Genomic DNA, 13,398 nt, shown 5'->3' with positions numbered 1-13,398 from the left:
TCCAAATCCCCTCAATGGCGGTGACATAGATACAGTGAGAAGCGACCCACCCTGGCAAATATGTTCTCCAGCGAGTTGGTGAGGGAGTTGCGAGCTTTGTTTCTAAGAATATCCAGCTTGAAGCGACTGCTGCTGGCGGAGCCGTCTCCTCCTGCCGACGTGCTGTTGCCTGCGTTCTGATGACACAAATATACTGGGTGGACAAGCTCATATTAACAGCAGCAGAAACGGTCAGGCTGGTGATTTTCACCTGGGCGGCCTCTCCGATGTGGAGGTGTGTTTTCTGCTTGGCCTCACACAAGTGTCTCAGCTGGAAAATGACCAGCTCGTTCTCCTCTTGTTCAGAAGTCGGCTTGTGCTTCTGAGAAGAGACAGGTCCATGAATCACCAAAGCAACTGAAACTATCCGTCACAAGGCCACCTCACCTGAACTCTCTCGAAGACCTCCGCCCGCTCATTGTCACTCAGCTGGCACAGATATTTTTGGATGGCTAGCTTCGCTCTCGGGGGGTACAGGCCTGTTAAACCACAGAGACTCACAGTTTAAGACGTTCATGAGGGGAGGTGCCTTGCCGCACCTTCTATCCGCTCGCAGAGCTTGTGCAAGTCATGCATGGGGCACAGTTCACACAGCTGGACCGGCGTCTTGTTGCTCTGCAAGGCAGCCGCCGTGCTGAAAGCCTGCTTGAGGGTCAGCATGACCTCGTCCACCTGATCCACAGCGGAAATACGTCAGCATCAGACACAACGCTTACATGACTCTTCCGGGTTTGTGCGACTCACCAGAGATTCACTGGCACATTGGAAAACAAAGCACACGTACTGGTTGGAACTGGACTCACTCTGGTCCCGACAGATGAACCCAAAGTGATCTGTTTGTTTGATACCCTGGGGAATTATAAAGAAAAAAAAAGGTACCTTGTGGTGGACAGACTCAAGTATTACATTTGGAAATTTTTTTCGTAACTCAGTAAGACATCTGGAACTCTAATCCTCAGTGATGGGCTGGTGAGGCTTCATGAAACAGTGTTGTCATTTTCGGAGCCCACTAGATGTCGCTCTCAACCCTCAAAGGTTCCAACGACACCTCACAACATTACTCAGCTGAGAGCACCACCTACTGAGCTCTGAAAATAATGACAGTGTTTCATGAAGCCTCACCAGCCCATCACTACCTGATCGCAGCAAGGAGTTGTAGTGGACTACAAGTAGTGTAGTGAAATTATTTGAAAAGTAAAGACAATATATAATAATACATAACATATAACAACACATATGTAATAATACATAAAATACATAAACAATAAATAAACAAGCATCTGAGTCAAATAACAAACGTTAACAGACAAGAACTCAGTAACTGTGTAACAATACACACAGTATATAAAGGCTTGTCGCTTGACAAAATAGATAGAACTACTCGAATTTTGATCCCTGTTCATTTTGCTTTCAGTTGCGAAAGGTTTGAGAATCTGCCAATTTGGATCATATTCTGCGAAATTACTGAGCGGAAACACAATTTAATGTAGACCAGTGAGATGACACTATGAGTTGGTAATTATACAGGCACTATAGTAATACATTTGGGGCGTCCTGTTGAGGCGTCCATTTTTCATGTTTTGCAGTGTAGACACCCTCCAGCTAAAACCCTGTCTATGACGATTGACAGTATGAAAATATTCCTTCACTTGATGGCTAACAAGAGCGGAGCTCCAGACACAGACGTGAGCAGAGATCTGAATCATTTGAAGCTCCTCCAGCTGGAGCACCAAGAGAGGCACGAGGGAAAGCTTCCCCAGACCCACCTGACAGCAGGACGAGATCTCCTTGAATTTCTTCTCCAGCACCACAGACTTGCTGTCAGGACTGATGAGGTTGACTTCGAAACGTCCCACCTGCAAGACCAAACACAGAGACGTCACCAACATGCAGCGGCTGCTTTTTAGCGTTCAATAAAAGATTTTTCCCGCCATCGAGTGCTGCCATATTGACTGCTCTGCTTCAGTTGCCACACACTGCTGAATATGGTCGTCTGTGTAAAGAAGAGCAGCTGGTTCACTCCGCAGCAGCCTCACAACAACACTTGCTTGTGTGTTCAATTGTGGTGAGGAGCGCAGGCATATGGTCCACAGCTTTGACAAGTTTACCGGTCTCCGTAAACAAATTATGCTGCAGAGGAAGCCACCGAGTATATTTAGTCTTCCGCCCATAAACCTGGATACGGGTCCAAAAACAACTTTTTGTGAGGACGATTGTGATAATGAAACCCTTGCTTGTGTGGGTTTCCTGCCAGCACTCAGATTTCCTCCCACACTCCCTCGTGCTCGCTTCTTTCCGACTCTACCTGGAAGAGCATGGTGCGGTTCTTGTCTGCGTCTGAGGGCTGGACGTGGTTGGGAGCGCTGGCGTGTCGGCGTCGCGTCGCGTCCGAGATGACTCCGTCCCCCGGCTTCCTCTGCAGGCTCCCGGCCAGGCTGCTGCAGCGGGTGCGGAACTCCTGCGGCTCCGCGAAGCCGGAATCCTCCAGGATGCATTTGGGCAAACCTCCCCTCAGGCTGCTCTGACTGGAGCTGCTGGACAGACTTTTAACTGCCAGATAACGGACACAAACAGCGTCTTATGAGGACGTCCACCTGCACTAGTTTTACCGGTCTTTAACTGATGTGGACAAAAAACGTTTGTAGTTTTCCTATTGGTCCACTACTGTAGGCATTAGCTGCTCCTTGCTAGCCGCGGCTAACACCTTTAGCTCGCTGACAATAAATAATAAACAAGTTGTCTTATATTGAAGATGCAGAAGTACTTGTTTAATTAATTTTGTTTTTATAGTTTTATTTATTTGTATCATTATTTTATTTATTATAAATGTGTTTTTCATAATAATAAACATGTGTTTTTAGTAGATTTTTAACTTTCATCTCAGCGATATTGAAAATGGTATTGAGCTGACCTCGGCAAACTCAGGCCCTTTGCATGAATTTATGCAGCCATCATGAGGTCAGAACAAAATTAGGAGAGGAATTGCACTTCTTTTCCATCATTCATTAATATTAAAATTCCAAATATAACAACAACAAAAAAACACAAATTATAACTCATGATTTTAATTTTCTTTCTTCCCCTGTTTTTATGTCTTTACTTTTCATCCAGCTATTAACTGCTATATTGAAATGTTAAATGTTAGTAATACAGAGTTTATCTGTAGTTGTTGTCTATCAAAATAAATACTGGAAAACTACAGATTTTGAACACTAAAAAAAAATTTCATGATTTATATTGACAGCCTTCAAGTAAAGACCTAGCCCTCATAACAGTTAAAGTACTTTAAACACCCCTAGTACAGAGAATCTTCAAGGATATTTATATCCACGTTTTATCCATATTTAAATATTGTGGCAACCCCGCTGTGAACAGTGACTTAAAAATGTAATGTATTTCAGATGCATTTATGAACCGAAATCAGATAAAGGTAAACACTGTGTGGTGTCACATGATTCAGACATGTCTGCTGTTTCTTATTTATTTTCCAAATACGAGGTGTTGAAGCATATACTCAGCACTGATGGCTTTGACAGCCACAGCTGTTATCAGGCACCTTAAACAACATTATCAGAAGCACTTGACCTAAATCACAGAGTCAACAGGCAGCGGTGTTTATCAGCAAACGCTGCCTCAGCATTATCTGCTGACCTTAAAAGAGGTGTGCAAACAGACAGGCTTACCTTCACCACTGACCGTGTCACCTAACTCAAGGCAGTCTTCCGTGCTTTCATTCAGAACCGATGACAGCGGATCGCCGTCCGCCCCCATGAAGAAGTCCACCGGCGCCGACTCCGTGGAGCCGCGCTGGCCGTTCAGCAGCCTCTTTCTCTTGATTTCGTGCTGGTGGAACTTCTCCACGCAGTCGTCGATGAGCGTGGACGGGGCAGACTTCTGCCCGATGGTCACCTGATATTACAGAACACAAAGCCTTTACTCAAAATCTGAGAGAGAAAAAAAAAATTCTACAAACAATGAGGCTGTGTTTACCGTGCCACGATAAAGCACTTCATACTTCTGGGAGTTATAAAAGGCCTCATCAGCTTCCTGCTTTGGTTTGGCGTCTTCCTTCAGTGCTGATTTGGAAACTTGGCGAATGCTGCTGATCACCTCTGGGACCTGCGCACACAACATATTGGGAATTGTTATTCCAGAAAACAAAAACTGTGTCATCAAGAAAGTGTTTGCATAGGGAGTGGGAATTTGTGACGCTGAAACAAAGCAATCTACTCTAATATCTACTTCAAAAACTGAAAAATCCTACTTGTCAAGATTGAAAAAAATAACTAAAAGTCAATGGAAAGGAAAATATAACGCTCACAAAAATTCAGTGGCCTATTAAGAAATAGGAGACACGCTGCCAGGAAGATCATTTCCACCCACATTATGACTTTTATTAGCCATCATTTACTTTGTATTGATAAAATTAGTACAGTCAGCAGATGGCAGTAGCATTACAGAGGAGGGGAACAAAGAAGAGCCAACGCAATGGGGCTACACTTGTTTAAGGTTTTTAGCTGGTTGTGAATGTAATACACTGTGAAAGTCACCAGTTCCAGACCCTGTCGCTGACTTAACCACACCACTGTTCGCTTCAAGTACGTCCATTCATTTAGAAGCTATTTGGCCAAATAACCAACTAATTTAGAAACATTTGACTGTCAAATGTGACATGCAGGTGGATTATGATTGTTGGTGGGGTTTAAAAATATAGAACGAGTGTATGGATTTTCCAGATCATTTTTAGCTTTTTATTTAATCCACCTTCCAATGGTGAATGAAGTATCTAAAGTAAGAGCCTAACAACATGGATGCCTGCAATAAAAGAGACCTCTTTACTTGACTTAAAGAAGAGATATGTTATTATATCAGCACCAAAAATGGAAGAAAACAACCACCCTGGTCCTGGAGCTTATATGAGGTCAGGTCGCGGGGGCTGCAACTGAAGTTAAGAGGCCCAGATACTGAGCAACATCCACCCATGAGTCGCCCTTAAACCCTAACAAAATCCCTGAGTAACCTCTTCTCAGGGTCTGACAAAAACAGTTCTCTCAAAAGATGGCAGAGCTTCTCCATTCACTAACAGTCTAGACACTGTACTTGGCTAAGCTCGTTCTTCATTGCAACAGATCCCTGAAGGAGCAGCTCAGTGGTGTCTCACAGAGTCAGCTACCAAAGTACCCACACTGTTACGCTGTGCAGTGTAAAAACCAGAGGCATGACACCTCTGGACTGGGACTTGTTCAAGACACCCATTTACTTCTAGAGTTCAGCCAAGCTACGATAAACAAATGCTTAAAAGATTAATGTCAGGCTTTAACGAAAACACAGGATCCAGACTGAAGTGGAAACAAACGCCGGCGATATGTGGAAACAACAGACAAGTTAGGGGACGCCTCAAGCCTTCAGAGACAAAACAGGAAAAATCAGAGCCTTGAAAACCCCTGGTGTCACACGCCACCTGTCATCTCCACAAGACAGGAAGTGGAAAGCCTATTAAACTTGATAGGAGCATGAAGTAAAGGAAATGTTCCGGCAAACCAGCATGTACACACGGTTGTTCAAAATGTCAAGAGATCGGATATCCATCAGCTCGCACTGTTTTGTGCACAATGGTCATCACTTAGATTAAACAAGACTCGCCGGCGACGGCTAAATAAGAACCAAGGCCAGATCGATACGTGCACACCTTCTAGCGCAAAAAGCAAGTACACCGCAACACACCAAGCTCAGTAGAGAATTGAAGTAGTGAGAAGTTATTATCGTGTAGTTATTGTATTGTTATAGCAGTTCTGAAGCTGCCTTCTGTTTTGAACAGATGTTCATTGATGGAGTTGAGCTCCAAGCAGCAGACCAAGGAGTTATTTTTAAACTCTGAGAGCAACAACCGTTTATTACCTTCATTATGCCACGATTTGTCGATAGCTATTTTGCGACGTCTTAATTTAGCTGGCAGCTTTATAATGTGCAGACCTTGCTGTTGACACATGAAGCCGGCTCAGTGAGCCGCTTCTGACCCGCCTTTTCTCACACTGGAGCTTGTTACTGTTCTGATCCTAAAGCAATGCATACAACATCAAGCAAGAGAATATTTTTGCATGATGTGACGCCCGACGCCAGAGTGAATGTTTTCCAGAAAAGCCAGATGAAATAGTTAATGTCAAATCTGAGCGATCTCACCGCGAGCAAGAACACAAGAGCCATTTAAAGCCCGGCGCATGCTCTCACGCCCTGCTCTGTTTATCTGTTACCAGAAAGATGGGCTGAGAAGACGACGGAGGAATGTGTGTCGTGCGAAATCGTCGAAACCTTCAGAGAGATGGACGATAGAACATGCTGACTGCTCAAAGACAGCAGAGTCCAGACGTTTAAAGCTCCTCATTTACACACGAGAAAGGAGACGCCGCAGTAACATTTCCTCTTATGAATTATTTGTGATCAACCTGAGTCTGTGGACTGCTAGAGAAGACAGTCGCTCTGGTTGTTCTTTCAGCTGCTTTGTCTTTGTCAGAATGTGACGGTCACAGTCTGATGAACACCATGACACTCCCTGTCAGCATGGAGCAGAGTTTTGTCTTTATCTGAATCAAGAAGCCAAACCATTGTTTCAGCTTATCTGCCCTCTCCACCAGACACGGGAGTTATCGCCCTGAGATGCCCTGGGTCGAGATAATGTTAGTCAAACTCAGGCTCTCTCCGCTCCGCAAACCATCTGACCTCCCTAACTTTGTCTCCAAACTTCTCCACATCTCCCTCTGATGCAGTCCTTCGTCCTTGTGACCAGCTCAGCATCTTCATCTCTGGCTCTCCTGCTTCTGGGAGGGGGTGATGTGTCCGAGTTTTGAGCAGCAGTTTTGGGCAGCCTTGTGTATTGGCAGGTATCTTGCGATACGATACGCATCCCGATACAGGAGTGATGCATTGCGGTATATTGTCATATATTGTCATAGTAGTTAGCATGAGCCATCATTTTAAAGGTGAAAAATTAGATGACGCAGTACAATATTATGTACATGAAAACAAGCCAGTGACTTTCAGCTAAATTTCGCAGTACTACTGAGGAATCAACAGCTCTCCAGTTTGCAGTATTGCCGATATTGCTGCAAAAATATTGATACAATATTATGCAAACCGGTATCGCAATGTTCGATCACATCGATATTTTCTTATACCCGAGTGCACGGACGACAGAGCACTTTGTACATTTTTCATGATCCTTGATAGTCTAGCTTGAAAGGTGGAGTCCCTCTTGACAGCTGAAAACGCTGCGATTTCACCCACTAGGAGGTGAAAATCCCAGCGGAGAGGGTCCCTTAAGAGCAGGGGTGAACCCTGCACGCGTCATGTCAGCTCTCACCACTGCCCTAAGCATCACTCTTGCTGCGACTCTGACGTCGCAGATCACTCCTGCCAGACGCCTCCACCCGCTCTGCACTCTCTTCTTCGCCTCAAGTGAGCTCCGTCCGTCACTCAGCAGTAGACTGACCACCATTTGTTTCCGACATGGATTCATTCTATCTGTGCACAGACACAATAATGCCCATAAAACATCAAGTGGATCACAAACAAAGTCCTCATAGAAGCGCCATTATCTGTACACCAAAATACCCCCCGGCTAGTTTGATCATGAGCCCAAGATAGTCTGGTAATTAATGTGAATTACTCGGCACTTTTAGATGACTGATAACAAAAGATACCGTGACACACAGCTGCTGACTCATCAGTATTTGTAGCAGGTAGATAGACAGATCTTTTGGCAAATTTCAGTTTCAGAATCCTTGCCTCTGAATTGACCACAACATACAGTAAACACTATTAAATGTTCTTGTATTTTTTTGTTGGATGAAAGAAGACGCGGAGTCACAGGCTCGGAAACAAATCGCCCTTTGTTTTGCAGGAAGGAGCGTCATGTGCTCGCATCAATACAGTCGTGACATCCTCGCCGTTCGTTTGCATTCACTGCAGGGGGAAAAAAGACGGTTCACTTCCAACAAAAAAGGAAGCCTTGTTTGCTTGACTGGCTCCAGCTTGAACTCAGGATACACACAGCTCACAATACAGCGAGTGATCTTGTGAAAGGCAGCGGCGCGGGGGGAATGATTTTCCAACACACAGCCGTCTAGTCAGGAGTGACACCTTTACACCGACTTGGCAGCCTCGCGCACACTGGAGTCGGACACATGACGCAGCTGGTGGAAGATTACTCTGCCAATGATTCAGGCCTGAGGTGAACACTGAGCAGGATCAGATTGTCAGCTCAGGCCTGATAATGGAACAATGCAGAGCGGGTCAGAGCTAAATTTGTGCCAGGAGCAGCTCCTGGGAGAATGGAGTATCCCTTTCACCCAGTCGGGTAAAAGGTTATAAATAAACCTTGACGGCAGCGTGAGTGAGTGAGAATGTTACGACTGCAGCCGACACCAAGGAGTCTTGTGTATCGCTATGAACACAAGCCAATTCACCTTGTGCAAGTTTTTTTTTAATAATTAGCTGCAATTTCATGGGAATTGAAGTAATTCAAGTTATATTGGCACAATGATATGACTCGGTTATTGGTCATTGCTTAGCTTGAATCTTCTATATTAGAAGAAGTCGCAGCAAAGTGTGAGGTAAAGGTGCTTTAGTTACAGTTTAGTGACAGTCTGCAGGAGAAATCATCTGAAATGAACTTTACGGGAATTAACTTCAAAATTAGACCTTGATTTCTGTGATTTAAATCGGGATGTAATGTGTGATTTTTGAATCCCAAAGGCTGCAATTTGGAAAGCAAAAGCGTGCCGCTGAGCTGAAGCGGTACCCAATAAATTTAAGAAGGAAAATAGATCTTGTTCGTACATAAGTTGTAGTGGTCTATACGTCGTGGGTGCAGTGGTGCTGTCTGCACTGTAGAAGGTCAGTGGTGCACCCGGCTTAAAAATGCGGGATCACTTCTAAACTAGTTTTGTAAACAGGGTCCAGCACGGAGACTGACTCATGAAACAAACTCAGCATTGTTCTGAACTTGAATCATCAACTCCTCACATCTTTTATTGACATCAAAGCGCTCAAATGTGTCCAAAGTTCCGACACCACAGCCAGTCTCGGCTGCTGCTTCTCGTCTCCGGTCCTCCAGGAGATCGGCCAATCGGTTGCTCAATAAATCAATGAAGTATTTTCCTAAAATCTTTCAGCCCTCGTGTGCATTCCCCATCACTATGGTCACACAGTACTCATAAAAAATGACCAAGGCTATGAGCTGTTGGAAAATATATTTACCCTTGAAAAGTTGAGGGAAATATTCGACGATCACAAAGGCACTGAAGAAAGCAGGGAGGGGAACAGTGAAACGTGTTACACACACGTCGTGTACGCAACAATGTGACCACAATTGCATGGCTGAGAGTCACCCAACACCAGCGATAATCACAAAAGAAAATTGATGCTTTACGAACAACACTGATGGGAAATATAGCTACGTCTCTGAAAGCAATAGCATGAAGTTGCATAGCAGGTCAAACACGCTGGCTGCTAACTGACACACACAACGCTCATTGTTTGTGAACAACACGTGTTTCCGGTTAGGTGCAATTGAATAGGAATTAAGGACAAAGGTAAATATAGCTTTGGCACAAAAGGTCTTCCAACAGAACGCATGTCTGAACTAGTTCACAGTTTGAGCTACTTTTAAGACTCATATGAGAACGGGCTTTGAATCAAGGTGTTGCCAAGCTCAAACGTGAATTCCGCATGGTTCACATGTTGCTAGCTGTCTGCTGCCAAACCAGTTTGTGTTGCATAATAACACTCATGCTCCGGGCACACAGATCCTCCGACTCACGCCTGTCATCCCGGACTGGCGGCGGGAGATCAGCGTCTTCAGAAACTTTGCTGTGGAATGCTGTGGAGACTCATGTGTCTGTCGACAGCTAGAGGTGCATGCACGCACAATTTCAATCCGAGTTTGGTCCCGTGCAGGTAGAATCACGTTTGGCTTGGCCGCGACTGCGCACGTCCGTGTTCAGCGTTGTCATGAGCATGGCAAACTTGCAAATCAACATTGTGAAACACGATCGGGAATTAAGCAAGAGGCCGCTGATACACCGCAGCCGTCGAACCCTTTCAGTAAAATGTGCTGATCTTTACACATCAGTGACACGGCAAACTGACGTTGAGTCCGAAAACACATGACTCCCAACTTCCTGATTTCTCTCTCTTGTTTACAAATTTTGCTTTAATTGTCCAGCATGGTGATGCCGAAGTGCTGACTGCGCGTTATTACGACAGAGACGTCTGACCCCGATCGGAGAGAAGGGCCGATGGATTAATTTAGTTCATCATCCCTGCAGGTCACTGGCCTAAATACTTAATACCAAAACATGTTTGTTTCACCCTTTAATCTCACTCTGCTCACCTCCTTTACAACTTCACAGAAAAGAAGAACACAAACTTTCAGACCGGTGACACCATTATGAAGTCTAGTGCAGTACTATGTGTATTAGCAGCAGTGCCAACTACAACAATCCGCAGGGCATTTCGATCCGCAAGTTGAACCAACGTTCCTTTTTTAGGAACAAGACACTGTGCAGGTGAAACAGTTATGGTCTGCAGAAGTCAGTTTGAATTACGGCAAAACATTCACAATGACAGACTTTGTTGTAACACGTTTTAAGTGAAAGATAACTTTATTTACTTGAAATTTACTGTAAATATTTATCCAATTTGTCCACTTCAGGCTACCGTAGATCAAACTACTTGCGCTAACTGTTTGAACTGATCAGGCTGAAAGAAACAAGGGATATGTTTCTTTTGTACGTGATGTCATGGCGCCGCTTTTATTTCGCTGCTTTTCTTTCTCACTCTCGCGTACAGCACTGATCGATGGCTTTTGAACGCATGCAGATGACGTGTTCATGAGCATCGGAATTTTCTATACTAATGATAATAACCAGGGTTACTATGGCTTACTGGCTTTCTGTGTTCTGGGGACCGAATGACCCATGGCGAAAAAACGGGGGCCTCCACGTGCCTCCCTAAAATGATGCCTATGGCCCAGTGGGTGAGCCCAGTGAGCTGTTCTCCATTCTCAGTAATGGAAAGCAGGCAGAGTAGCATCCAAACAAACTCAGAGGACAGGTGCAGCAACGATACATACAACTTCCATACTGTACTGCAACAGTTAAAGCGCCTGTTTCTACTCTTCTACTGAAACTTGGATTTTCGATTAAACAGTTTCAGGAAGTTCAGAAACGTTTGAATGGTCTGTCGAAAAAACAAAAAAAATGTCACGCAGCAATATGTCAAAGTTTATTCAGTCAAGAATTATTTCAAGGTATCGGTGGACAACTATTCATTTCAGTTACTTAGCCAAAAACAAGACAAAAATCCTCAAACAATGTGCTATTCAAAATTGGCTTTGAGCAGAAACGGTGCAGTGACGTTGCTTCTGTAGTGACAGTTGAACTGTGCATGAAAAACGTGTGGAGGAAAGAAGCCATTTGTGTTGTTTGGAGATGTTTATCAACTTGACATCATCCGTTAGCAAGCTGGGCAACTCAAGCTACGCTGACAGAGGAGCACTACTGAGCTGAAGAGAGACACGCTCTAAAACAGATGGGGAGAAATTCCAAACAATATATCAAGTTTAAGAGATGGCAACACCACATAAGGAGTTACTGCAAACACAGAGCCTTGGCCCGTACAGAATGAAGTCCAACTTTAAAAAAAGAGAAACAGAATTCTGCCCTGAGAGTGTACACATCTTTGAATCCTGTTAAAAACTGAGGACAAAATCAAATAATTTAGCTTGAGAAAATATGACTCTTAATCTCTAACCTAATTTAAGATGGGTTTGTTAACTTCATGCTTTATGCTAAGACAAATTTAAAACATGGGACCATAATAACGGACAGTATTTTACCGATTTATTTGAAAACTAATAGTTGAATTGGGTCCAAACGTGACAGGTTGAGGATCCATGTGGTATCTAGGACTTGGATCAAGAGAAACTCGAACAACTTCAAATCCCATAATGCACTGCAACAACTGCACCTCTGACAACAACAACAACAACAACAGAACTTGGCGACTCCTCAACTGAAGGTCGAGGTCTTCCTAGGTGAGGTGAAGGGCGCCATACCTGGTTGGGGTCCCGCGCTTTGAAGACGTGACAGGACATCTCGGACTCGGGGTTGTCGGGCTGACCCCGCAGCAGGTAGGCGAAGTAGGTGAGGTCATTGCTGTTGTGGACGAAGCGGTAGATGAGCTGCGCTTTGTGCTCGAATATGAAGACCGAGCAGTTGCTGCTGCTGGAGGGGACGCAGCGCACGAAGGGCGGGTTGAGGACCAGCTGGACCTCCCGGGGCTGCACGGCAGGTCCGCAGTCGCCCCTCTCGCCCTTCCTCCGGACCTCCGCCACCAGCCACGGCAGCATGGGCAGCGTGGTCCGCCTGTCGAGCGAGGACCAGCCGACATAAGTCAGCGCAAACATCCTGTCGGACTTCTTCTTGTCCTGGTTCTCCATGTCGACTTGTGGCACTTGAGACTCCGCACCCTCCCTCCCCCTTTGATCGCTCCTCGTTCAGCAGCTCTTTCCAGTTTCAAGTCACATTTCCATCCCTGGGATCAGCGACAACGTGGCTCCGGAGCTGAACACGCGCGCGGTCCAGCTTTCTTTGACGCGCTGCGCCTCACTCCGCGCCAAACATCCTTTTTTTGGAAAGCACCATGCCACGTCTCCTGCAATCTGGAGTAAGTCAAGTGAAGATAATGCTGTTTTCCCTCAGCACGCGCTCCCAATGTTGTGCTTCCGTTCCTCTCGACGCGTCCTGGAGGCGGAGCGGCGGTGCGCGCGTCCCATGTGCTGAACGGGGGGAGCGCCGCCGAGTGGAAACGTGACTACAGAGCTCCACCTCTCCCCAAAAGAACATCACTGGAAACGCCGTTCCGAGGATGAGCGCAGGCGGGGCCCGGTGGGCTGCCCCCTGCACAACCCCCCTTCATCTGTGGGAATAAAATCACCTTTTATTCTCGACATTTCCCCTTGAGAACCCAACTTTTTACTGCTGTTGCCAAGCCCACGCCCACCGTATCATGGCTGTCTGCCCCGACTCCAAACTCGGTCGGTGTCAACAGGAGACAACACGAAGTAAATTCCGTCTCATAAACTTTTCCTTCGAATTTCAACAGCAAAACCGTAAATAAAACGGAAGACCACCACTGAGAACAGCTCTTTATCTAATCCGATTTAAGTGAATTTGTATCGAGTTAGTGCCATCTGCAGTTGCTGTGACAAAAACCTAAACCGTCATGCGTTTGTTTATGTCTCTTGTTTGCTTTCTGCATCGTGTAGCGACGAGCAAGGAGGACGTGACGTTCGCAGGT

The 13,398-nt window shown here is 45.4% G+C and overlaps 1 protein-coding gene across 4 annotated transcripts in view; it reads right to left on the bottom strand.

Annotated features, from left to right (window-relative positions):
* Positions 1-13,267, bottom strand: part of tbc1d4 (TBC1 domain family, member 4) — a 29,522-nt gene extending 16,255 nt beyond the window's left edge. For 2 of the 4 annotated variants that reach the window (XM_053876709.1, XM_053876710.1), the window contains exons 1-10: positions 12,155-13,267; positions 4,030-4,158; positions 3,723-3,948; positions 2,345-2,589; positions 1,806-1,895; positions 784-888; positions 579-711; positions 427-518; positions 251-361; positions 51-176 (exon numbers count right to left, since the gene is read on the bottom strand). In XM_053876709.1, coding sequence (XP_053732684.1) covers positions 51-176; positions 251-361; positions 427-518; positions 579-711; positions 784-888; positions 1,806-1,895; positions 2,345-2,589; positions 3,723-3,948; positions 4,030-4,158; positions 12,155-12,538 — 1,641 coding nt within the window. In that variant the 5' untranslated portion in view covers positions 12,539-13,267. The remainder of the gene's footprint in view (positions 1-50; positions 177-250; positions 362-426; positions 519-578; positions 712-783; positions 889-1,805; positions 1,896-2,344; positions 2,590-3,722; positions 3,949-4,029; positions 4,159-12,154) is intronic. The other 2 variants (XM_053876711.1, XM_053876712.1) reach the window with 2 other exon arrangements.
* Positions 13,268-13,398: the final 131 nt, after the last annotated feature.

This window comes from Synchiropus splendidus, chromosome 10 (genome assembly GCF_027744825.2).
Source record: "Synchiropus splendidus isolate RoL2022-P1 chromosome 10, RoL_Sspl_1.0, whole genome shotgun sequence".
In the NCBI taxonomy this organism is placed as follows: Eukaryota; Metazoa; Chordata; class Actinopteri; order Syngnathiformes; family Callionymidae; genus Synchiropus; species Synchiropus splendidus.
The sequence above is the reverse complement of the archived record's forward strand: the minus strand, read 5'-3'. Positions and strand labels throughout refer to the sequence as shown.